A 25,137-nucleotide genomic window follows, 5' to 3' on the forward strand; every position below is an offset into this window, starting at 1 on the left:
TAGTGGATAAAATGCGTTTTTACCCGCTGGTATTAAAGGACAAAACACGTGTTTCCGAGCTAGTGAGGGAAAAAATAATACATACATTAAAACTATTCTAAACTAATCGTTAAAAATAAACTAAAATTAAGACTATAAAATATGGAACAACTAGTGGGTGTATAAAATTAATTTATCTTTTTATGTAACCATTAGGATCCATATCAGAAATGATGTAGCTGTAGCTGCCCTAAACCTAAATCAATAGAAATAATAATTTATTGACTGTAAAGTTTACAGAAATGTTTTATCATCTATTTATTATATTTATTACTTTTCAGTATTATGTGGCATGGTGCAATGTGGCATAAGTTGTTTTTGTTTTCTATTTTTGTATCTAAAATAAAAAATAATAATAAAAAGTGAAAATATAAAAATGTTTGAATGGAATTCACTTACCTGTAGTTTTCGTATGTAAATATTTCTTGGAGGCTTTTTAAGACTGGCAAGTCTACGGTATGGATCTTGTTATGGAAGTAGGCATATTGTCTAGCGATACTCCTGTATAGTTTCAGTGAAGACTCGAAGACGGGAGATGGCTATAAATTAGAAAAGAAACGATTTTGTTCAAAAAGTCTATAACTGGCTACTTTACAATAACTACTCATTTAAGCCTTTAACCGTGGTTCATTTATAAGAGTACTCTAACCAAAGACTACTTTTTTTGCCTATTTGGTTTATTGGAAAAGTAGGAGTACAGTACAGACAGATATTGGTTTCAACAGTAGTACCAATACGAAACATAGTTAAATAAACTGACCTTTAATTCCGATAGCTCCTCAGGGCTAAAGTAAAGAACTGTAGAATACTTCTCAGGCAGCACATCAATGTATGGTTTCCAGAATGATTCTGAAATGGATACAAGCATACAATATGAGACAGGTGGCACAACATTGCGTTTGTGACCATTATCAACACTATAAACAAAGAGGATCAAGTATTATAGAGAGTTACTGTAAAAGCAAAATTTGTAATCACAGTGCATAGACTGCCATCTCTCGACACAAGCTTAAAACTTTTGAACCTCAGTTTTGACAATTTGGCCCATATTGTTAGCTTGATATGTGTTAAAATGTCAAATATTAATAGCGCCATCTAGCCGAGCGTTTCCCAAAGGTGTAACGCCATCTAGGCCACTGTACCTTTTTCTCTATGGCTTTGAGGTATGTTTTTTTCTTAGACTTTATCTGTCTATACGGAGTTATATATCGTCACTACTTTGAAAGTTAAAACGCAGTAAGGAACGCAGTAAGTATGTATGGAATGCATATAGAATGCATTCCATACATACTTACTACAATTTTCTTTTCATTGACAGATGAAGATACAAGTTTTTTTAAAAGTAGTGATGATATGTCTTTGCTATAACCAGAGATCGGAAAAATTTGCGACATTGCTCGCAATAATGTGGACATGTCTCCAAAATTAATCAAATAATTAATCATTTAATTAATTTCTTACTTGACATATAATTTGATTCCTAGTCAATAAATATAAAAGTTTGTTAAAGTGTAGATTTATTAAACTAGTTCGTCTATTTCTCCTTAAGACCTCCGTGGATTCACTTTTTCTTAATATATATATTTTGACATTGATAGCTAGTACTTATTCAAATTACAGTCGTATTTGCCGTACCTAAATTACGTGCGTACCTTACATAAACGGCAGCAAAATTAAATAATGGCATTTTCTTTACTGATGAGTACCCAATATCGCCAGTTTAAAAACGAATTAATGGCGAAAATTGAATTTAATATAATACGACGTGAAAATGGTACGTATGCGTATTTACCTATACTATGTATTTATATTGATGTAAATTCAAACAACTATGCAGATACTACATCCCGATTTTGAGCAGATACTACATCCCGATTTTGAGGTTATCGCCCACAACTTAGAACAGAAAATAACTCTGAATTATACTGGAATAATAATATTCCTATAAAACTACTTAAGTTTGCCCCATTAACATCAGTGGATTGCGAGCGGAGTTTTTCAGCACTTAAGTATGTTTTTGATGTAAACAGAAATAAAGTGACTGCTGAAAATTTGGAAAAAATACTGATTATTTTATTTAATAAATCTATACTTTAACAAACTTTTGTGTTTATTGACTAGGAATCAAATTATATGTCAAGTAAGAAATTAATTAAATGATTAATTATTTGATTAATTTTGGAGACATGTCCACATTATTGCGAGCAATGTCACAAATTTTTCCGATCTCTGGCTATAACATAATAGCACCCCTACAAAATTTTTCTAACTTGATATAATTCATTTGAGAAATAATGTCAAGAGTGTTCATCAAGTAAATTATCCTTTGTTTGATAGTTCACTGTGGAAGCGTTATTTTGAATGCAATAATTTCAAGTTCTTCATGGTAACAATTTAGAGCATATTCAGTTAATATATATCTGATTGATACTGAAGGGCCCCACAGATTGTCAGTTTGCTAGACAATATCAACCTGTCAATTTAAAGTAAAAAGAAACAGTAAGTGAGGAATAACTGACAGGTCAATATTCTCAATGTAAATTGAGACTCCAGTGCCTGTAAGATGTATTCTTATGGGTAGATGTTTGCTATTACGCCACCCTAAGGCAGTTGAGAATTGAGGGAAGGCATGGATAGATTCGCACACATTCGGCAGGCCTCTGTGGAGCAGTTGGTAGCGTAATGGCCCGGAAAGGTCAGAGGTTTGAGTCCTGCTTGGAGATATTTGATGTCATGTAGAATTATTATTATTATTATTTGCTAATGCACAGGCAGCTTAAAGCTGATACATGCACGTCAATGTCCTGATGCAATGAGTTTTGTCCATTAAATAAATATTTGTAGAGTCTGTTTTTAAAAGAGTTCACCATAGGTGCACTGATTACAATTTCAGGCAAACTGTTCCACACTCCCACTACATGGTTAGACAAGAAGTGACGTCTAGGGTTGCTACTACTCTGTGTCCGTGTCAACTTCAGGGAATATCCTCTCAATCTGTTACACACACTCCGAGGTTTTTTTTTATCTTTGTTTTTAATGAGACACAGGGTAAACAAGTAGAAAGGATGACGGAATATGTAAAAGGTATGTTTCTTATCACCTGGATTATTCTTCTCAAGCAACAAAAACAGTGCTAGTGTAATATTTGGCATGTTCTGCAGCAATGGGTCTATGGCTATGAACTCTGATAGAGCAGAGTCCCGCGCATTCTGCTCAGTCATCATCAGCTTCCGAGGCACCGTCAGGACCAGCGAGCCTTCTTTAAACTCCTTTTGAGCTGCCAGGCCGAGGTCATACCCTTCAAACTCTTGGATGTCAATGCCTGAAATGAAAATATTTGAAGGAAGGAAAATTATAAAAAACATCATCATTGGGTATCATTTGTATAGCTATAAAAATGAATCAATGAGTGTAGTATTTTCCACACGGAGTAGTTTTTATTACGTTAATATTGTATTAAAGAAAATAAATTGGTACAGTTGATCAGATAATCAATATTCTTAGTCAAGAGGGAATTTAAAGATTATGCTATTTACCTTCAAATGCCGCCCCATTTTCGCTCAGCCAGCTAAAGAAGTTTTCTTTGCGTGACTGCCGTGACTTCGATACCTTGTGGTTGTTAAGTGGGTATTCAATATTCCTAATTTCTCCCAGAATCGCTTCGATGTCATTGTGATGCTCCCAACTTTTCCCTAAATTAACCGTAGTTTGGAACACGCTAGTTAATTTCAGCAACTTATCCACGTACACCGCGAGCTCTTTACGAATATTCTGACTTAACTTATTATTTTCCTTCCCGGAACTCTTCTTAGCAGATTGCTTTGAATGCGATTTTCTTCCCATTGTGACTTATTATAAAGCAAATATTAAAATAAAGCGATATGAAATATAATAAACTCTCTAAACTAAAAATAGGTTTCTAAAATTCTTATTTCGTGTGGATTTGTTTTCCTGAAAGACGACACTTGACACTTATGACACGACGTTCATCCGTTATAACAACCATAACAACCTTTAATCGAGATATTTCATAATAATAAAAAGAACCTTAAAATGTAAGTAATAAGGTCTTTTGTAAAATACCATATTTTAAATCTCACGCTAGAACAATGGTGCATTTAGCGGCTATGGGAATGGAGACTTAACAGTTTGACAGTACTGACATCGTTTATGTTTACAAAGATGGCTACTTCACTAGAACAGTGAACTTCGTGGGTTACGCTGTGTGAGAGCGCCGGCGCCGCACTGAATAGGAATGTCAAAGTCAGTTTGTTTGAATTAATTGTCTAATTCGAGTTCAAAATGTGAGCGCATTATGATTTTGAAGGAACCATTGGATATTGGAAAATTGATTTAAGTATTCGTGCGCCTCTGGCTTGGCTGAAGAAAATAATTCTCTACGGTTTTTATTCACAACCCCAAGTATTTGCTGTTCGGGGATTTTTGTAAGTAATTTGTCTATCTTGCTGTAGCTCGATCATCATAATTATTGTTTTCAAGCTTCTGGTAAGTGTCTCTCGATGAGTTCGATGACCTTTCCAATGCATGAACCTTTTTCGTATAAAGGACGTATAAAATTATTTTTTGTAGGTATATACCAGACAAAAGAGTTATTCTTCAGCACATCCTTGCATAAGTGTGGTGCATTGTGGAATGATGATTGCGCACAGGAAAAGGGAGGCCTGCATGGAGCGGACATTTAAGGTAAGGTCAGTGTGGGGAAGACCGTCTACCCGAAAAGACCGTCTATGTATTGACTATAACTTTTGTGTTTCTATATCTACGCCTCTCACACCTCCGGAGGTATACCAGTTTATCATCCTTAATCCATTGGTCTTCAATACCTATCTAGGACGAACACTAGTTAACATAAAACTTGATTCGTGTTTCGAACTCGAACATCGAGTTCAACATGGTTCCGCAAAAAAATTAAATTAAATAGAAGCAGTCGGAATATTGTGTATGTAACGTAGTCATTTAATAATCGTTCTTTCTGACTAGTACTATTAATCTACTGAAAACGCGCTCAAGTTTTAGTTTTATGTTCTGAAATATGTAACTTAGAAATTGTGCCTACTCAAAAGTCCGGCATAAAAGAGATAGGCAAGACCGGCATATGATAAACAAGGAGTTGCCAACCTTTTTTAGGCTTTATTGGAAATAAGTCGAGTGTAAACAATATCAATATATAAGTACGTTTTTGGCTTATGATAGTTGTACCATTTTTGATTTTAACTTCGAAATACAGTTTTGATAATGATTCGCATGGTGTTACAAAAATCATTCGAAAGTACCTATTAAGTAAAAAAAAAATATATGTGACATAGTTGTGAAAAATGATAAGAGGTGAAGAAAAGTAAGCCTACACTGCATTATTCATCATCGTATTTAACCTCCTGAGTCCCCACGTACTTGTACAAGTACAAATTAAGGATAGCAGTTAAGGCCTGACATTTCAACGACATATATGAAGTAAAGGCCTAATGTACTTACCAAAGTACAAACTTTTGTTTCCCCATTTACCGAGTAGTTTTTTTACAACGGCAACACTGACACGGATATTCTGTTTCTCTACTCTATGGTCGATTCCGCCATGTTGCCCAGGTAACTGTCAACTGTCAGTGTCAGTGTCACTTTTTCGCAAGATGGCCACACGGTCGGGTCGCCGGGCGGCACGAGGTAAGTTAATCTGTTTATATTAAAGTAATCACTTGTTATTTCTTTTGTTTTTTATATTAATTAGTATATACAAATTAAACAAAATTTTAACGAAAACTGTATGCTTAAGTTGGTTGATGATCAGTCAAAATAATTTGTACTTGACGTCGTACGTTAGGCGTTTGTTACAGAAATAACTGTTTAGAATTTATTCTTGTGGTTGTACGTTAGGTCTATAATACAAATGTTTTTTTTTTCAGCCTTCAATGAACAACAGATATCGCAACTTAGATAATTCAAATGGTAATATATAAGTATGTTCGTAATTTTGATACATTGTTACTGTTTTTAATTGTGTAATTTTGATACATTGTTACTGTTTTATTAAGAGTTGATAGAAGACTTTTATAATTGTTTAATTGTTTCAAGAGAAGAAGACTGTTTATGTTGTAATTCAATAATGTTTTTTACTTAAATGTTGTTTGGAGGAAAAATGTGATTTATTTTTGATACTAATATAAAATTTTCAAACTTTTATGTTGTTTTCATTATACTTTGTATAGGCCTAATGTACTCACAGAAGTACAAAATATTTTCAATAATTTTCTCGTTAGACTGTTGCTGTACACAATAAACATACCATAAAAAATACCTAAAAAAATGCCTAAAATCAACAATTGTTTGTCTCGGTCTTAAGCACTATTCTTAGTTTGTACTTGGTACAGTACATTCGGCAGTTATGACTACCAACGTTGGAAAAACACAGGACTCAGGAGGTTAAGTTGGTAGAATTATCGTAAGTTCTACCCGTTTTTTATTAATTTTGTTTAAGTATAATTATGTAGATTGTGCAACATGCGACGACAAATATTTCCAAAGAGAGTAGGGTTTCGAGTTGGTCATTATTTTTATGATCAGCATTACCAAACAGGGACCGTATAAAACGGTTTTGACCAAGTATTTTACGGCTACCCGACCGTTAGTTGACATTGCTGACTGTCACTTTGACATAAAAGTGGTCATAGGTGTGGTCAAATAGGTTTGTGGGGGTGCTGACTTCAAAATTAATGACCAATTGGAAATGTGACATTGCTTACTGTCACTTTGACATAAAAGTTGTCATGGGTCAACGGGTCATGGGTCAGGGTGTCATGGGTCAATTATCGTGACTAAATTGGACTCGCAGGTGTTCGTTGGAAAAACAGTATTATGCAATATCTGGACCTGAAAAGAAAAGGTTATGAACCCCATCTACGGGACATATGCCGGTCTTGCCTTATAAATAGAAAAATGCTTATATGTTCAAAATTTCAACGTTATTTTATTAATTATCTATCACATTCTGCTCTGGCCCCGTAGCCGAATGGCATTTCTCCGACGCCAAACGAAAGCGATACGCCGCTGGCTCTGTCGCGCCAATACGCAAGCGCGATAGAGATAGATATCTACTAGCGCTTCGTTTCGTGAGCGTTTCGTGAGCGTTTGTGCCATTCGGCTAGCCACCCTGTTATTACGTAAAATAACAATGATCATGATTTTGGAACCTAGTCTCATATGAAATTACGCGACAACAAGCACTAAACGGTCTTTCTGTACACATCGCGGGAGGACGGTCAACCCGACAAGCCTTAAAAAATGTGATTTTTATCACTTAAAAGTACCTTAATTCACCAAAATGTTGTAAAAGCTTGTAAAATATAATATTTTCTATCCCATAGGACCATGCACATAACGCCAGACTACATTAATTATAGAGTTTTATCCACTCAAACTTTAATTCAAATAAACTATACCGGTCTTGCCCGCACTGACCTTAAGTGTAAGTAGATAATATTATATTCCGATACATACCTACTTGTGTGGAAAATAGGACACTCGAAACGAGTGGAATGAAATCAAAACGCGACCGAAGAGTGTTTTAAATCAACACAAGTTGCAAAGTAGGTGCCTATTCACAAGGTTTCACGGCACCTATCTACATACCTTAAGGCTGTTAAATGTTTCGACATAGGGAAGTAAATTATAGGTAATTTAAGTACTGCTTCATGCCATAAGGAGGTAATTATGTAAACTATGGTCACAATTATTGTTTTGTTATATTGGTTCAGTATGTTGGGATCCCCTAATTACCCTAAAATCTTACAATCAGCATAAGCAGGGATTTCCGTAACCAGAGACAAATAAATTAAAACGTAAACGTAAAACTATACCGTTGGGTCACCTAGTTACAATTAGAGATGGGCGCTGACGGGTAAATACCGGGAAAATACCCATATCTACCCAATCTACCCGGTATTTACCCGTATCTACCCAAATGAGCGGGTATAAAAAATAATCTATGAAATTAAAGATTATTCTTAATTTACATGACTGAAATAAATTAAAAAGTTGTATTCTTCAGATGTTTTAGGCCCACTAAGTATTCAAATAACTTACTTAACTTAAAACACGGTGGACAGACAAATTCAAATTCATTAGCCAATGAGGTCACAGCTTTGCAAAACGCCAGGTAGGTGCATCCGTATTGAAAGGGTGCAATAAGTCACTTGACCGGTCAGTTACTTTTTTTATTTTTATTTATGGGATACTTATACTTTAGTTTGTACTTAGTTAAACAAGCGCCACGTCCATGTGTGATTTTAATTAACACTTGCTTTGAATTCGGACTGTAATAATGCCTTCTATGTGACTTCGGCTAGATAGTAGGCTTTACCAAACAAACAGCAAGTAACATTTTAGTGCTATAATTTTGGTTTTCGACGCTAAAAGCTACTATAGATGTCGTATAAAGGTTTTCGGCGTGACCGCCTGTCGTATAAAAGCCTCCAGTAACACCTTTTAGCTCTGTAAGCTTGTACCGCTAAAAGGTGTTATTAGGAAGTGATGTAAACGTTTATATCACCATTTTATAGAGCCGCTATAGGCCTGGTCTATAACAGGATCAAATAAGACTACTATAGGTCTATATTATTGTATAATAGTGTTAGGAATCACTGCTATGCAATCAATTTGCGCTATTAAGGTTCCCGACAAGCCGCTATAGTTGTTGCGTTATACAGCTAAAAGGTGTTATTAGGAAGTGATGTAAACGTTTATATCACCATTTTATAGAGCCGCTATAGGCCTGGTCTATAACAGGATCAAATATGACTATTATAGAACAATATTACTGTATAATGGTGTTAGAAATCATTGTTATGCAATCAATTTGCGCTATTAAGGTTCCCGACAAGCCGCTATAGTTGTTGTGTTATACAGCTAAAAGGTGTTATTAGGAAGTGATGTAAACTTTGATATCACCATTTTATAGAGCCGCTATAGGCCTGGTCTATAACAGGATCAAATAAGAACAATATTATTGTATAATAGTGTTAGGAATCACTGTTATGCTATCAATTTGCGCTATTAAGGTTACCAACAAGCCGCTTATAGTATTTTTAGTAGTTGTGTTTTAACAGATTTAAAACCTAACTATACCACTATTTTTGGATATAGTGGCTTTGGAAAACACTGCTATAGTATTTAATACTGTATAGTAGTGATATGAATACCATTATAGAGCTATTTTGCTATATAATCAAGTTTTCAGGATACGTTTATATAGCTTTGAAAAGGTTATAGTCGTTTTCTAATGCCTTTTATATCTCATCGCCGTATACGCCACAATGACTTTAAATATCACAGACCTGTTGAATGATGGTCATCATTACATCACCATTATAGACCTTAAACGTCACGGATGATACTGCTATAGGCCTATTATATCACTAAATGGCTGCATAATTGCGCCAAATCGGCTCTACAGTACCAATATAGACTATTTATAGGACCATTTAGTGTGATTTAATTTGGTGTCCTCGACCACTATAGGACCAGAAACCCACCCATTAGGGTAGAAAAGGTAAATATCGGGTAGATTGGGTAAATACCCGGTAAATACCCGATATCTACCCCGGGTATTTTCCCGCCGCCCATCTCTAGTTACAATTGGTTATAGCTGTAACAGACAGACTCACAAGTGATCTTATAAATAATTCCGTCTTTGCTTTCGGCATAAGGAACCATAAAAACCAATTAATACACATAGGCCATAATAGTTTATCAATCAAACTGGCACGTCTTTTAACATTGGCGTCTAGCGACTCTAGCGTTCAAAAGGTTAAGAATGCAATACAATGTCAACATATCGACAACCAAAGCTTGGCAATGGCAATGGTGCATCGGCCACTTGGCATCGGTGGCGGCGCTTCCCAGAAATGTTATTTGAATTCGCCCCACTTTCGGCCGAAGAATGCTTAGCATTCGGGGTAGCGCACTAGACAATCGTCTGGGTCTGAGCGCCTACTAAAATCGATACTTCGTTATTCTCGTATGTACATCTGCCACTCTATGGAACGAATATGTATAAGTAAACTAAAGGTTACAATTTTTATTTTTTTTCTTCATAATTTGATGATGGACTGAGCTGGAACGAGGCCAAGGTGGTGGCTCAAGATAGAAAGGCGTGGAAGGATCTTGTGGAGGCCCTATGCACCTATGGGGTGCCTTAGGACATACAACAACAACAACATAATTTGATCGGTAGGTAGTTGATTGTAGATTGTATGGTTAGTTGATGATATGATGTGTAGTTGATTCGATGTTTTAAGATATATGAGGAATGTGGCAAAAACATAAGTAATATACTCATAAGTAATTACATTAATAGATTGAGAAGACCGTCAAAAACGACAACATGATCAAAAATCAAACGATCCATTGATGCTACGAAAACCTTTTTTACAGCTGCTGGTATGGCGACGTTGAATCTAACGAAAATCGACGATTTTAGCGGTAGGTCCTCTGTTAGTTTTCGTATTTATCCACCAATCCAATAGTAGAACGTCTCAAAACAGTCAAAACAAAACAAGTTACTTACACAAACAAGCTAAAACAAAGAAAGGCGTTTGTCTTTGAAAATAATTACTTATCATTTTTATTAGGCAACTAGTACTAATGGGTCTAATTGGCTACCTACTGTTTTTAAGACAAAACGTTTTATAGGAACAAAAAAACGCAGCAAGGATAATAACTAAGTACCTCTATTACCTAGATAGGTAGTTTATGTGTATTTTTAACGAAATAAGTCCCTATACGTTAAGAATTTCACCACTCCCTTTCCTCCTGTGGGTATTGTAAAAGTCGAATATAGGACTTGGGTTCAATTTTGGCGTGGGCGATGGGCTAGCAGCCAGTCACTGCAATATCACAATTCCGGTTAGTTTCAACCCGTTATTGCTAAAAGTGATGCTGAAATTTGAGTGGTCTCATGTGCTCTGCCTACTCCTTTTGGGAATACAATCGTGAGCTTCTGTGAAAAGTCGTTATAATATATATATATTATATATACACGGTGTTTCGGTATATATATACTGATTTTTATGTCATGTACCTGAATTTTTATGTCCTAGCTCTACACTCAATAAAATAATTGCTAACTACCATCATATACCATAAGATGTATGCAGTATGCACAATGCAACTGGCGACGGACGAGAATGTGAATTTAGAGACAGACACTTGACTTTGACGGTTTACTTTGTCAATAAAATTAAATTCGTACAACGCTCCTGTATTACGAGTACAATAGAAAATCGAATAAAGTATATATATATATATATATATATATATATATATATATATATATATATATATGTACCTGCAATGTATAATAGGCACAATGCAACTGGCGAGCTGACAAATGACTTTGAAATGCCTCCTCTAAGTTAAGTAAAATGGCAAGACCTTTAGGACACGGTAATAATGCAAATCAGCTTCCATCGAATGACGACAATGCGTCGTGACCCTTCTGGCCGCGCTACGCCTGTTCGGTGTCGGTCAAATTCCTAGACCACAGACATGGAGCGAATGAACTGCGTACCAAGCTACCAAGTACCGTCCTACCAAGAAATATTTATTTGTAAACTGGGAAAAGCGCTCCTGATTCTTTGAAAACGAATGATAAAATTGTATTTTCACCACACCAACTGTTAAAGGCTTTCTTTGCTATTCGAAATCAGATAGCAAAATTGCATTTTATCTACAAGAATGCAAAGTAATTTCATACAAATTTTAACTGATGTCTAAAGCTAGGTGTTGGAATTCACGTCAGTATGATGATTTTGAATCATAAACGTTACATAAATTGAAGTATTTTATTTATTTTGATGTTTCACAGTTCATATTTTCATAGTGTTGGTGTGGTGAAAAATTTTGTGTTTCACTCGGTGGCAAAGTTTGTTTAACCTTCGTGCCATGATACCCTCGCAACGCTCAAGATTTCACTTTTTGAACCACTCGCTACGCTCGCGGTTCAATATTGGAATCTTTCGCTTGCTCGGGTATCAATATTGGCACGTGCGGTTAAACAACAATTTTGCCCCCTTGTAAAACAAATAATTATTTATCCACATACCTAGTGAAAAGTAAACGCAAACGAAGGATAATTTAAATGAAATTACTTTAAACCCTTGTGGATAAAATGGAATCTTTCTCATCCGCGCGTTTTTGAAGAATCAAGACAAACTTTACCAGTTCATGTGGTGAAAAGACAGTGGTCGAGATAATATTTAAATTCATAATCATATTCATAAAATATCATCGTTCGTGGTTCTCCTGTTGGCACTAAATAGTATGAGTAAAGTAATGTACTCGTACCTAGGTACTTAAAATTGTATAAAGTATGGGAACAGTCACAGAGGATGTGTATTCGTTGATAAGGTGATATTGAATGTATATTTCAGAATCATTATTTAAAAAATGGTTATCTTACAATATCAAGCATAGTTCATTTAGAATTGGTACGCGATGGGAGGAATTTAATTTTTAAATGAAAAAAAAAAAGTAAACAATATTTTTTATTGCAGAATATAAAAGATCGTTTATTAATTTATAGCGTGTCACATATATTTCAATCATTCAGTATGTTTATGCACAAAATTACGGACTTTTCTGAAAATAGTATTCATCATCCTCTGAACAAGATTTTCATCCATCTTTTTTGTCTGTTGATTCCGTGTGGACCGCAAGGAGTGGATATTTTGAATTATTTTACCACTATTATTTAATTGTCCTTTAATGAAATAATGATTTGGGCAATAATTATTGCCTAGTAGTAGTTTTCTGGAAATTCAACAATTTAGCAATCATTGACCCAGACCAAGGGGATTTTTCACGTATTTGTTCACAGTGCATTTTCGCCGGTCAACGTCCATCATCAATAACTTACAAACGCAAAAAGTTAGATCAACCAAATTTCTAATATAGAGTTATCAACGTATTAAAATTAAGATGTGATTATCAGTTTTTTTTAATTTTTAAATATATTTTTTTTATTCGTCGCTAAACGCGTGCCAATACTATGTTAACTATGCTTAACAATAACCTGCTCAAAACGTTCCAGCATCTATTGCATTTTAAATCTGTCTCAGACACACCTTTCGTTATGAAGTCAGAGCTAGGTTCGGCTTCGGTTTCCCCTTACCTCCAGCCGCTATAAGTGGCTATAATGTAGTTGAACTATCAGAATTGATTAAGAATTCTATAAGAGGCTATGAGCTCAGAGAACGTGGTATGCATTAGTGTCGCGTGAACTTTATGCTAAGTAAGCTTACGCACTTTAACTTAATTGGTTCTGTCTTTACTGCATTAAACATTCACTAGTATAAAGATTCTTAGTATGAAGGAAAAAAGCCGAAAATCCTTTGAGAACTTGATTATCAATTCTAGTCTATATACTTTGCAATTTAAAACGTGTTATTATTTTATGAAATGGGAGTGACAAAGGCGGATACGTAAACTTTGAGAAGTATCTAGATGACAAAGCTGAACAGATTTTTTTTTAATACTACGTCGGTGCAAACAAGCATATGGTCCGCCTGTTGGAAAGCGGTCACCGTAACCTATGGACGCCTGCAACTTAAGGAGTGTCACATGCGCGTTGCCAACCCATTAGAAACTTGTACACTCCCTTCTGCTGTGTTAAGCTGTTAAGTAGGTACGCAGCAAAAATAGTGTACAAGTTCTAAGGAGGGTTCGGGTTGCCGACGACTCAAAGTACAATAGACGGATCAAATTAGTTCCGTAGGTCCTTCTGTCACCAGCACACCGCACTCTCATTGAGTTCTGGCAGCCTTAGTCACCGGCAGGAACTAAACTTGAAATCCTTCTGACATCCGATATCCGATCGGATAATGTGAAAACGGAATAAACCGGTTCCCATTCCTCAGAAACTAACATTTCAAATTAAATTTTTCATGTGTCATGATAATCTGGATCAATTACAATACAAGTAGGTACTTATTAATCAGCTAAGTAAACCCGCCCACAACTTTTGCAATCATTAGGTCATTAGGTACTGTATGTAAACAACTCCATATAGGTCCCAAATATGACCTAACAGTTGGCAACAACATCACAACGCTTCACTTTCGTTGTCATACTATTTCTTAAAACGCAATGCCGTCATTGATCTGACTTGTCTGACTTGCAGGATGACGGTATAAGGATTACGGGCAGCTTCCTATTCTCATAGCCTTTCAAACTATACTTCAAACAAACCAATACAAACGAGAGCGTATGCTACATCGAAATTATACGTAGCTGGAGATCTTACTTCTATTGGTTATTCTGATAACCGTTCAGAAAGACAACAGTGAGGTAGTGACGTATAACTGAGGTACGGAAAAACGCGGAGACATAAGTCACGATGAAATACTCGGCTTTTATGACTTCATGTCTTATTTACCTATTGGTACTTATGTTAATATTCGTAATAAAATGTTCATAAACATGCAGAAGATTGACAAACTATTTTGATCGGCACTTTATACAGGGAGTATACGGTGACATACCTACTATACTTAGTTTACTTGACCTTATGATTTCTACTAATTCTATTGCAGTTGCATGGTTTTGTTCTTCAAAATTGGTCAACCTCTGAATGTATTAGACGCCTAATCATACTTTTAAAAAGTTCCAGGTATTATTATAGAGACTGTCAAACTGGGGCTTGTTGTTTTATGCACCCTGAAAGAAGCCATAATAGTGCAGATGATGATTAACCCCCTCATTCATAAACGTACTCTAAAGTTATCAAGCCGATAAAGTTCGTTTGTCCCTTTCCAACGTATTAGTGTGATAGAAAAGGACAAACGAACTTTATCGGTTTGATTACTTTAGGGTACGTTTATGAATAAGGGGGTTAATATCTAGACACACGATCTTTTCAGGTGACTTTCTTTCTCTTCTGCCCGTGTATTTCTCTGCGAAAAGTGATGATGATCACATAGTTCACATAGACATACTTAACTACTGTATTCTGTGAAGATTAAAAACTAATTAAGTTGGTAATCCAATTTCAAGTTTTAAGTAAGTTCTTAAGTAATTCGGTTCAGCAGTAAGACAGAGAGTTATACGTATGTTCAGGTTCACGTTCGTAAATACTTAAAGGATAAAGGATTTTGTTACAAGTTCATACTATGTTAGTTGGTGAGTTAAATCAACAAAGTTCTTAGCACTCCAGTAGTGCATACAACCTTCCATATAACATCAAGATGATTCCAACCTTCATGTAAGGATTTTTATCATAATGCTCACGATTTTACTTCTTACTTAGATGAAGTCATTATCAAGTTAACAGGGACAAGTCGTGTAACCTTTAGGCGGTTGATGATGGATTGACATATTGTTCAGTTTGTTTTGGTAATTTATTTTTCTTACAGTTTTTATGAAAGTGTGTAGTGAAGTGCAGTCTGATTTGAAAGATACGGCAAAGTAAAGCAAATAGTGGATATTTCAAGAAAAGTGTGTTTGCAAGTGATGTTGTAAAAATGAAAATGTCCTTTTTCTTTGTTAGTAACATACATGTCGGAGTATTTCAGCGTTTTAATTGGTTAATAATAGCGTTGATGAATTAAATTTACTTTGACGGACCCATTAATAAGTAGTTGTACTTATAGAAGTAAAAATGACACTCTTGTAGGATACAAGATTGATGATAAGCATCAATTTTGTGACTTCAGCATCAGGTAAGTAACTCTAGCGTTGGTTACAAAACTGAAGTCAATGAGTATGATATATTTACAAAATAAATTATTCCTTTCAAAGTTTTCTCAAAACCTGATATCATTTATCTTTACACCAAACGTAGCTTTTACCGCCTGCCTTAACTGTAAGCTGAGCTTTAGAATTAAGTACCTATCTATACTAGAGTCATCACCCCCCTTGCGTTATCCCGGCATTCGCCTCGGTTCATGGGAGCCTGGGGTCCGCTTTGACAACTAATCCCAAGATTTGACGTAGGTACTAGTTTTTTTTTTTACAAAAGCGACTACCATCTGACCTTCCAACCCAAAGGGTAACTGGGCCTTATTGGGATTTGTCCGGTTTCCTCACGATGTATCTAGACTAGACTATCGATATCGTTTCAACTCGTCCCCACACTATTCCAATCGTAATAAACGAATCATCGAATCAATTACACAGTGATTGCATCATCGAAGGATTGAGTCACGGCCGCGACGTCCTGCTGTAGGAGGATCCTAATCCTTGCCAAAGGAATAAGAAACTAACTGCATGGAAATCACATAAATGTATAGACCATTTTCCAATGGATTGGCATCCTTTTAGTCATCACACGGTGGTGCGAACTCACTGTAATCTGTGAACTTTAACATCCAACTAGAGAAACATCACTCTTAGTGTGTTGACTTAAAGTTCTCGTAAATCATCGCTGGCCATGAATCTGATAGGTGTGCCAATCATTTTTATTACTTAAATTAAACTATAGGATATTGCCTAAGATATTCAGCCCTGCCTCGTTTCTGAGCTCAGAAGAAATAAACGCAAGTTTCAGCAAGGAAGGATGCAAAATGTTCAGCATTAAGTATCATTTATCAACAACACACTTCCATCTGAATTTTTGAACCGGAAATTACAATTTTGGAAACCATTATATAATCAATATTGATTATATCACAATCCTAAGTCTTTAGATAGGTAAGTACTCAAATCAAAATCTTCGAAAACTGTAGTATTTTATAGGTAGGAAAATGTTATTGACTGAAAATAAAGTGAAACTGAGATAAAATATTTTTCCCCTCACTAGCTCGGAAACACGTGTTTTGTCCTTTAATACCAGCGGGTAAAAACGCATTTTATCCACTAGTGGGTAAAGTAATTTGATATTGAATAAAGTCAAATCAACTGATTTAAAATTGATAAAAGTAGGTGAATCAAGTAATAAAGATGATTTACCACCTGTGGAACTACTGGAAGCAGTGGAAGCAGTGATAATAGTTATTTGTTATACAAGGGGGCAAAGTTGTATTTTAACGCCGAGTGTGGAATTGAAAAACGAGCAAGTGAAAGGATTCTATAGTTGAACCACGAGCGAAGCGAGTGGTTCGAGAATAGAATCCTGAACTTGCGAGTTTTTTAACACACGAGAAGTAAAATACATTTGCATCCGAGTGTAACACAAAACTTTTCCCCTCACTATAGCGAGGAAACTACAACGCAAAAAATGCGCTTATCACTGCTTCCAGTAGTTCCACAGGTGGTAAATCATCTTTATTACTAGATTCACCTACTTTCATCAATTTTAAAGCAGTTAATTTGACTTTATTCAATGTCAAATTACTTTACCCACTAGTGGATAAAATGCGTTTTTACCCGCTGGTATTAAAGGACAAAACACGTGTTTCCGAGCTAGTGAGGGGAAAACGCATTTTTTGCGTTGTAGTTTCCTCGCTATAGTGAGAGGAAAAGTTTTGTGTTACACTCGGGTGCAAATGTATTTTACTTCTCGTGTGTTAAAAAACTCGCAAGTTCAGGATTCTATAGAATCCTTTCACTTGCTCGTTTTTCAATTCCACACTCGGCGTTAAAATACAACTTTGCCCCCTTGTATAACAAATAACTATTATCAACAACACACTTCCATCTGAATTTTTGAACCGGAAATTTCAATTTTGGAAACCAATATATCGATTATATCACAATCCTAAGTCTTTAGATAGGTACTCAAATCAAAATCATCGAAAACTGTAGTATTTTATAGGTAGAAAAATGTTATTGACTGAAAATAAAGTGAAACTGAGATAAAATATTTAAAAAGTGACAAAGCCCACCATATGGTGAAGGCCTACATGGTGGAACTCGTTACTTGCTTGGTTATTTATGACGTCTAGTTTCAGTTTATATGTATGTATACCTATATAGGAAAAAGAGCGTAACTTTAAGTGCGTTTTCACATCATCCGAGCCGATATCGGATGTTGGAAGGATTTCAAAGGGAGAAATCAAATATGGCGGCATAACTGTATGGAATATCGGTCCTAACTACATCCGATATCGGATCGGATAATGTGAAAACGGCCTAAGAGTTAAAGTTGGTCCGAGTCTGATTTACTTAGGTACTTCTACTGCTAACTGGACTGTTATTTTAGTTAAAACCAAACCCTACCTACCTATAGAATTATGAAATACTCAACAAGTTCACACTTGTTTGATTTTAATTTTATTGCGCTTGGTGCAACATTGTGGGAAGATATAAAAATAGCGAGTGCGCGTTTTCTGAAAACCTGAAATTGAATTTTACTACACCGACCGTATGGTTGCTTTTGTGACAAACCAGCTGCAGCGTATACGAGGTTGGAACATATAATATTTGTTGTTGCACCACTTTATTACATACCTATTACCTATACATAGAGATGGTTTAGGTACCTAATAATAAGCATGATCTAGGCTATTAGTAACACCCAAGTATAACTACACGTGCAAACTAATATAAAGCCCTTTGATAGATAACGTTTCTATTAAATATAAATAAATAAATAAATATTAGGGGACACCTTACACAGATCAGCCTAGTCCCAAACTAAGCAAAGCTTGTACTATTTATGGTATGGGTGCTAGGCGACGATATACATACTTATATATTTATGTAAATATATAGAAAACATCCATGACTCAGGAACAAATATCTGTGTTCATCACACAGCTAGAAATACCTATTACCCTTACCGGGATTCGAATTTCGAACCCCAGACCGCGGCTTAGCAGGCAGGGCCAGACCAACTGCGCCAGACCGGTCGTCAATGAAGTTTCGATTAGTAATTTCTATCAACGATAGAAAACCTGTCTTAGCCCCTACATTGCAAAATTTGGACTCGACTGAGTTGACCGGAAAAAACTATAAAGCAGGCATCCGGGTGCGGGACAGTCCCAATGTCATCCTGAGAATGATAGCGGACAAACAGTGGTAGCTCTGTAGGTTAACTTTGTATGTAAATATTTTAGATTTAGGCTCCTACTAACCCTTAATTAATTGTCACTTTCATTCATGTATGTACTAACAAAATATGTGTCTCTGTTACACGAAATAAATAAATAATAATAATAATAGTAAAGAACGACTTTTTTCTTTGCCGAAGCTTCACTAGACAGCTTTTCGTTTCGGCTTATCTTTCTCCGCCAAAAAACGGTATTTTTTTCTTATGAAATTGGAGTCAAATGACCAGATCTGATGGTGAGCGATCATCAACTCGGAAACAACTCGGAAATATCAGACGGGTTGCAAGTGCGTTGCCGGCTTTTCAGAATCAGAATCATTATCTTTGAATAGGTAATACATACCTAGTATCCTACATACCTACAGCATACCTACCTACTTTGGATACAAGTGCGAACAACTTTTTTTTTCAAAAATTTAATTTTTGGCACAAGCTTTTATCGCCGACTGTACCTTTCTTTCAACAGTCATCTACTGCTCTCTGAGACGTTTTTAAAAACCCCTTACTCAATGAGGATACGACGTTTCATAACAGAGTTCCTATGACCACCTTTCTGCTCCATCATCAGATCAGCTCCATGATACCATAATATTGCATTGTCACGTGATTTACGTTACATATGTGTGCAAAATTTCAGCTCAATCGGAAACCGGGAAGTGGGTCAAATTTAGCTCCTACGTTTTGACCCAAACTAACATACTAAAAAGGCAAGTAGAATAAAAGCTTGTAAGTAAAAAGAGGAAATTCAAGACGAGTTCCCTTCGGTCGTGTTTCCAATCGACACGAGTTCCGCATTTCCTTTCCGCGCGTGTCTCGGACGATGTTCAGCACAGATGACCCTCTTAAGTTTGGATCTGACTAAAATTACCTACTTTTCGCACGAGTGCAATAAAAAAGCACCATCTGTACTGAAAAAAAAAACGTATACGTAACATATTAGTTTAGATGTTAAAAAAAAGTAGTAAAAAACCGGTGTATTTATTCGAGAAATTGAACATTAACATACATATTAGACGTGGTATCAGACTTATGCCCAAGGCACAGAACCGCAGCATTTCGTGGTAGCTTTCGTTACGCTGCCACAAAGTGCTGGAATAATCTTCCACCACCAATTGGAGAGAGTAAAACTATTGGTTCCTTTAAATCAAAACTGAAAGCGTTCCTAATGGACCAACAAAAGTTTGCTGCATGAAATTTTGAACGTAGTAAAAGCCTTCTGCTCTGTATTGTTTTTCCGGACTCAATTCACGTATTTGCTACTTATTGCATTGCCTATTATGTATTCTTGTATTTTGTAGTTATTTACTAACCAAATAAGACATAGTATATATTTATAATATTATTTATTTACGTCGTCAGTGCCGTTCAGTGTGCTGTCCCGCAAACCCCGCTGGCTCCACAGAAAACCAGCGCCGTTGACCACGCTAGCCGTGTCATCTGCAATGCTGAGTGGAGACCATTTTAGGCCTCACATCGTTATTACTACTTTTTACCTTGTGCAACTTTTTGTCCTATTTTATCTATTGATGTTTGATGTGTTTTATCCTACTTTATTAATTGATTTGTACTTACTGATGTGTTGCCTGAATAAATGAGTTCTATTCTAGGTATTCTATTCTATAAATATATACATACATACATACATACAATCACGCCTGTATCCCATAAAGGGGTAGGCAGAGCACATGAAACTACTAAAGCTTCAGGGCCACTCTTGGCAAATAAGGAGTTAAAAGAAAACGAAACTGTGGCATTGCAGTGACAGGTTGCCAGCCTCTCGCCTACAACACAATTTAACCCATATCCCATAGTCGCCTTCTACGACACCCACGGGAAGAAAGGGGGTGGTGAAATTCTTAACCCGTCACCACACAGGCCTATAAATAAATATATACAGTAGTTAAAACTTCGCGCCTACCTGCCTGCTTATTAATTACTGACACGGTATGGTAACACAATATTTGAATAAAATCAATCAGATTGACAACGAACCTTGACTTGACATTTGACAAATTAACACATCCAAAAAGACGAAGGCGACGATACGATGCAAACAAACTATTCTCACGGAGGAACTTGTTATGAAACTGATGCGCATATGTACGGATATATTATTACTTTTAATTAATTACCTCATTAATCAAGTCACGGATTTATTTTTAAAAACATGTTTGTACATATGACAGTACTCCAGTTATACAGACAGACAATTCATATATTTACGATAATTTACAAACATGCTTTATCCTAGACTGCATCGGCACTTTCCATCAGGTGAGATTGTGGTCAAATGGTTTACCTGTTCCTCATAAAAAAAAATGTTTTGATATTGATGTTTGGCCCACAGTCTGACCAATAAGAGTAGAAATTAATAATTTTTAAGAAAAAAAAAACCGCTGCTTTCGGGGTTCTGGTGAAAGGTACTTGCGGATGTTGGATTATGTAGAAAAGTGTAGGTATTTTTTAAAACTGCTTTTAATATAAATCTTTGATTATTTGATGGAAACACAAATTTAATGAATATACGTATACCGTAAGGTATGAGGAGTTTCCTCAATTCCTCATGAATTCGATATCCGATTACATATTACACGCATTGAGAACCACCTTCCTTGAGATTTGGGTGCGATGGTTAAAAAGTGGCAACATTGTAGTGTCATCCCTTTCAAATCTTCAAATATAAGAAACGGCAAGGTATTGCGAAGGACACAAACCAAAAAGCTACTTTATTATAGTCTCGTACGCAGTCACATTGAGTATGGCAGTATCATCTGGCGACCGCATTATGCAACGCATTGTCTTCGGATTGAAAGATCTCTCGGTCTGGGGAAAAGATCTCCTATAAGAATAGGTTAAATATTTTAAAATGCTATCTCTTGAAAACCGCAGAGATTTTCTGGATTTGAAATTTCTTTCTAAGCTTATAAAAATAGTATTGATTGCCCACAACTCTTGAGTAGTTTCCGATTCTCAGTGCCTAGAAGAATCCCGCATTTCGCTATTAAACCGATGTCTCGCCCCCAGCGTCGTACTGTCTTAGGTTCAAATTCTCCAGTGTCGCGTTTGAGTAATTTACTAAATAAATACAATAACATGTTTGATATTCACTTTGATTCCCTGACCAAAATTCGAAATTTGTTCACTAGTTAATTGTATAGTTTATTTAGTTATTTAGTTTTAATTCCATATTTAGATGCCTAGATTCAAGCAGGTTGCGCTTTGCTCCTTTTTCAATAGAAATAAGGTGATCAAATGTGTCAGCTATTTGTAGACTTAATTAGTTTAAATATTTGCATGTTGTGTTTACCTGTAATAAGTTATACATTAAGCATGTACTTAATTTTAGTATAAACTACATAAGATTCATTGTAATAACTGTTGGTAAACCTTTAAATAAATAAATAAATCAATATGTGTGAGAAAACGGGACGACATTACAATGTTGCCACTTTTTAATTTCTACTCTTTTTCGTCAGACTGTAGTATAGTATAGCCGTGTCTCTCTCTCTGCCTCTGAAAAAAAAACTGTTTTTTTTTTTTTCATAAAGTTACTAGGGATGAATATATATATATTCAGTTCATATTTGGGCTAGTCAAGACATTAGGCAAGATTCAGTGACTAAAACACAGATTACGTATTATTCATCTATACTTTTAAAGTTAAATGGTTTTGATACGTAAAGGAATACGATTCTTACAAAGATTTGGTGCTCCCACATTGGCTGTTTATTTTGGCTGTATATTTGCATTGGCTGTGTGACAAGGACAGCGATAATGCCATCGCGCTGTCCCTGTCACACAATGTTATATAACATTTATGACAGCTAATGTGGGGTTACCATTTTGTAGAAATTAAGCAGCTCCGCAGATCTTAGGGCCCATTTACATGGCGGGCGAATTTTATTACATTGCGGCATTTCATTGACGTGCTGGATTGTTAGACTTATATTGATTGTGCCGAATTGTATCTAACCTCAACACTCTCAACAATCCGCAATGTCACTAATAAAATAGCATGCAAGTTGGCGCGCCATGTAAATATGCCCTTAGTCACACGACATGAACGAATCTTTTTACAGTCATCATTACAAAAAGTCATTAGTATCTTTCACTTTCCTCCTTTGTCACAGTCATTAATAATTTGAACTTTAACACTTAACATGTTAAATGTATTCCCATTAACACGCACGTGGTGCCATAACTTCGAGGAACTCCCATAAAACATAACTTGACGTATAATTTGGTGTATATTTTCTAGAAAAGGTTACACATTGTTACTTGCATAAGGATGCTGTAAAAAGTTACGCACGAAGTTACGAGAAAATTAGTCCTTATGGTAAGCGACAATGTAGTCCTTTTAATGAGAATAACGCATATTATATTATACTAGCTTTTGCCCGCGGCTCCGCTCGCGTTAGAAAGAGTCAAAAAGTAGCCTATGTCACTCTCCATCCCTTCAACTATCTCCACTGAAAAAATCACAAAACAACAAACAGACACACACACTTTCCCATTTATAATATTAGTATAGATTGACGACCGGTCTCGCCCGCTACGCCGCGGTCCCGGGTTCGAATCCCGGTAAGATATGATGTGTGATGAGCACAGATATTTATTCCTGAGTCATGGATGTTTTCTATGTATATACCTACGGGACAGGCATTGCCTAGTGTAGGAATCACGCCAACTATTGGTAAGGCACAAAGGGTTTGCTTTTCAAATTCAAAGTTCTGTAATTAAAGTCTGTGTATATTGTATATGAATTTGTAAAGTTGAATAAATATGTTTTATGTTTTTTATGTTTTATGTTTATATAAGTATTTGTATAATATATATATATATATATATATATATGTATATATATATATCGTTGTCTGAGTACCTGCAACATTTACTTTTTTTTTATATTAGTACATATGTATGTTAAATGTTATTATTAAATCGACTACAAATTTTCTATGGAAGAGATTTTTCATTCACCGACAGATTTTTACAATTTATCTAGGCATTTATACATACTGTAAGGACATCACTAGTCGCTGGTCCCCATCCCTAGGCATCGCTGTCAACTGGGCGTCAGACGGACTCAGAGCGTCACTTGAAGATAGCTTGTCATTGAACTTGTATTTTGAGATTCCGTTTAATAAACTGTATAATTAATAGTGGTATCCTGGTGTTTTTACTCTAACAGTTTCAGAAGCGCGATATTAAGTACCCATATACGCCCGTACTATGAAATTTGTCCGAAATTGACAATGTCATCATTCTCGCGCCGCGCTCGTAACCATTCATTGTCATCCAACAGTATTTAATTAACACCAGTCGATCTGATTCGACGAGTAAAGACACTAGCACCATATACTACAGTTAAAAGTGTAAAAGGCAAAGGCTTTGATCAAATACCTGTCCGTAATTGTGCCAACAAAGAGATAGAACATGCCTAGTGTGCTGGCGTGTCTTGTGTTGTCTTTCAGATTCATTGCAGTTTACGAGATATTCACACTTTGGAGTAATAATTTATCATAATGAGTGTGAAATCGGAAGTAAAAGTGATCCAAACACAGTGCTCTGGGGCTGAAATTATCAACATCCACTATAGTAGCCTGTGTTGTGTTTCTTTCTTTCAGATCAACTTAGTTATGTACATGTTGAAGATACTAATACTTTTATATACTCACAAAATGTATCACAATAAGTACCACAGTAAGTCATGGACGGTGAGATGCTAACCACATCCAAGTTGTCATTCACATAATGCTCCGGGCAAAGAGTATTACCAGTATATATAGAGGGGCTGCAGTAATGAATAATCATTAGCTCACTTGTGTGTTGTGTTTTTGTGCTTCCAGATATGTTTCAGAATACATAATACATATTGAACCTACTTGTGATATATTGACAATTGTCACAGTGTCACAGTGAAACAGAGTATAAGATACAAGTACTTAGATCTAAATTACACCTAAATGATTCCTTATAACAGGTGACTTTATGGGTTTAATGATCTACAAAGAGAGATGATCATTATCTTGCCCTATTTGTCATATTAAATATAAGTTTGTCCGGAATGACATGGAATAAGGTATTTATCCTACTCAATAATA

General features: G+C 35.7%; 1 protein-coding gene across 1 annotated transcript in view; it reads right to left on the reverse strand.

Annotated features, from left to right (window-relative positions):
- The window catches only part of LOC125235378 (actin-histidine N-methyltransferase), a 49,927-nt gene extending 45,951 nt beyond the window's left edge, over nucleotides 1–3,976 (reverse strand). The window contains exons 1-4 of the mRNA XM_048141930.1: nucleotides 3,576–3,976; nucleotides 3,140–3,361; nucleotides 800–888; nucleotides 439–578 (exon numbers count right to left, since the gene is read on the reverse strand). Coding sequence (XP_047997887.1) covers nucleotides 439–578; nucleotides 800–888; nucleotides 3,140–3,361; nucleotides 3,576–3,882 — 758 coding nt within the window. The 5' untranslated portion in view covers nucleotides 3,883–3,976. The remainder of the gene's footprint in view (nucleotides 1–438; nucleotides 579–799; nucleotides 889–3,139; nucleotides 3,362–3,575) is intronic.
- Nucleotides 3,977–25,137: the final 21,161 nt, after the last annotated feature.

This window comes from Leguminivora glycinivorella, chromosome 17, assembly GCF_023078275.1.
Source record: "Leguminivora glycinivorella isolate SPB_JAAS2020 chromosome 17, LegGlyc_1.1, whole genome shotgun sequence".
NCBI lineage: Eukaryota > Metazoa > Arthropoda > Insecta > Lepidoptera > Tortricidae > Leguminivora > Leguminivora glycinivorella.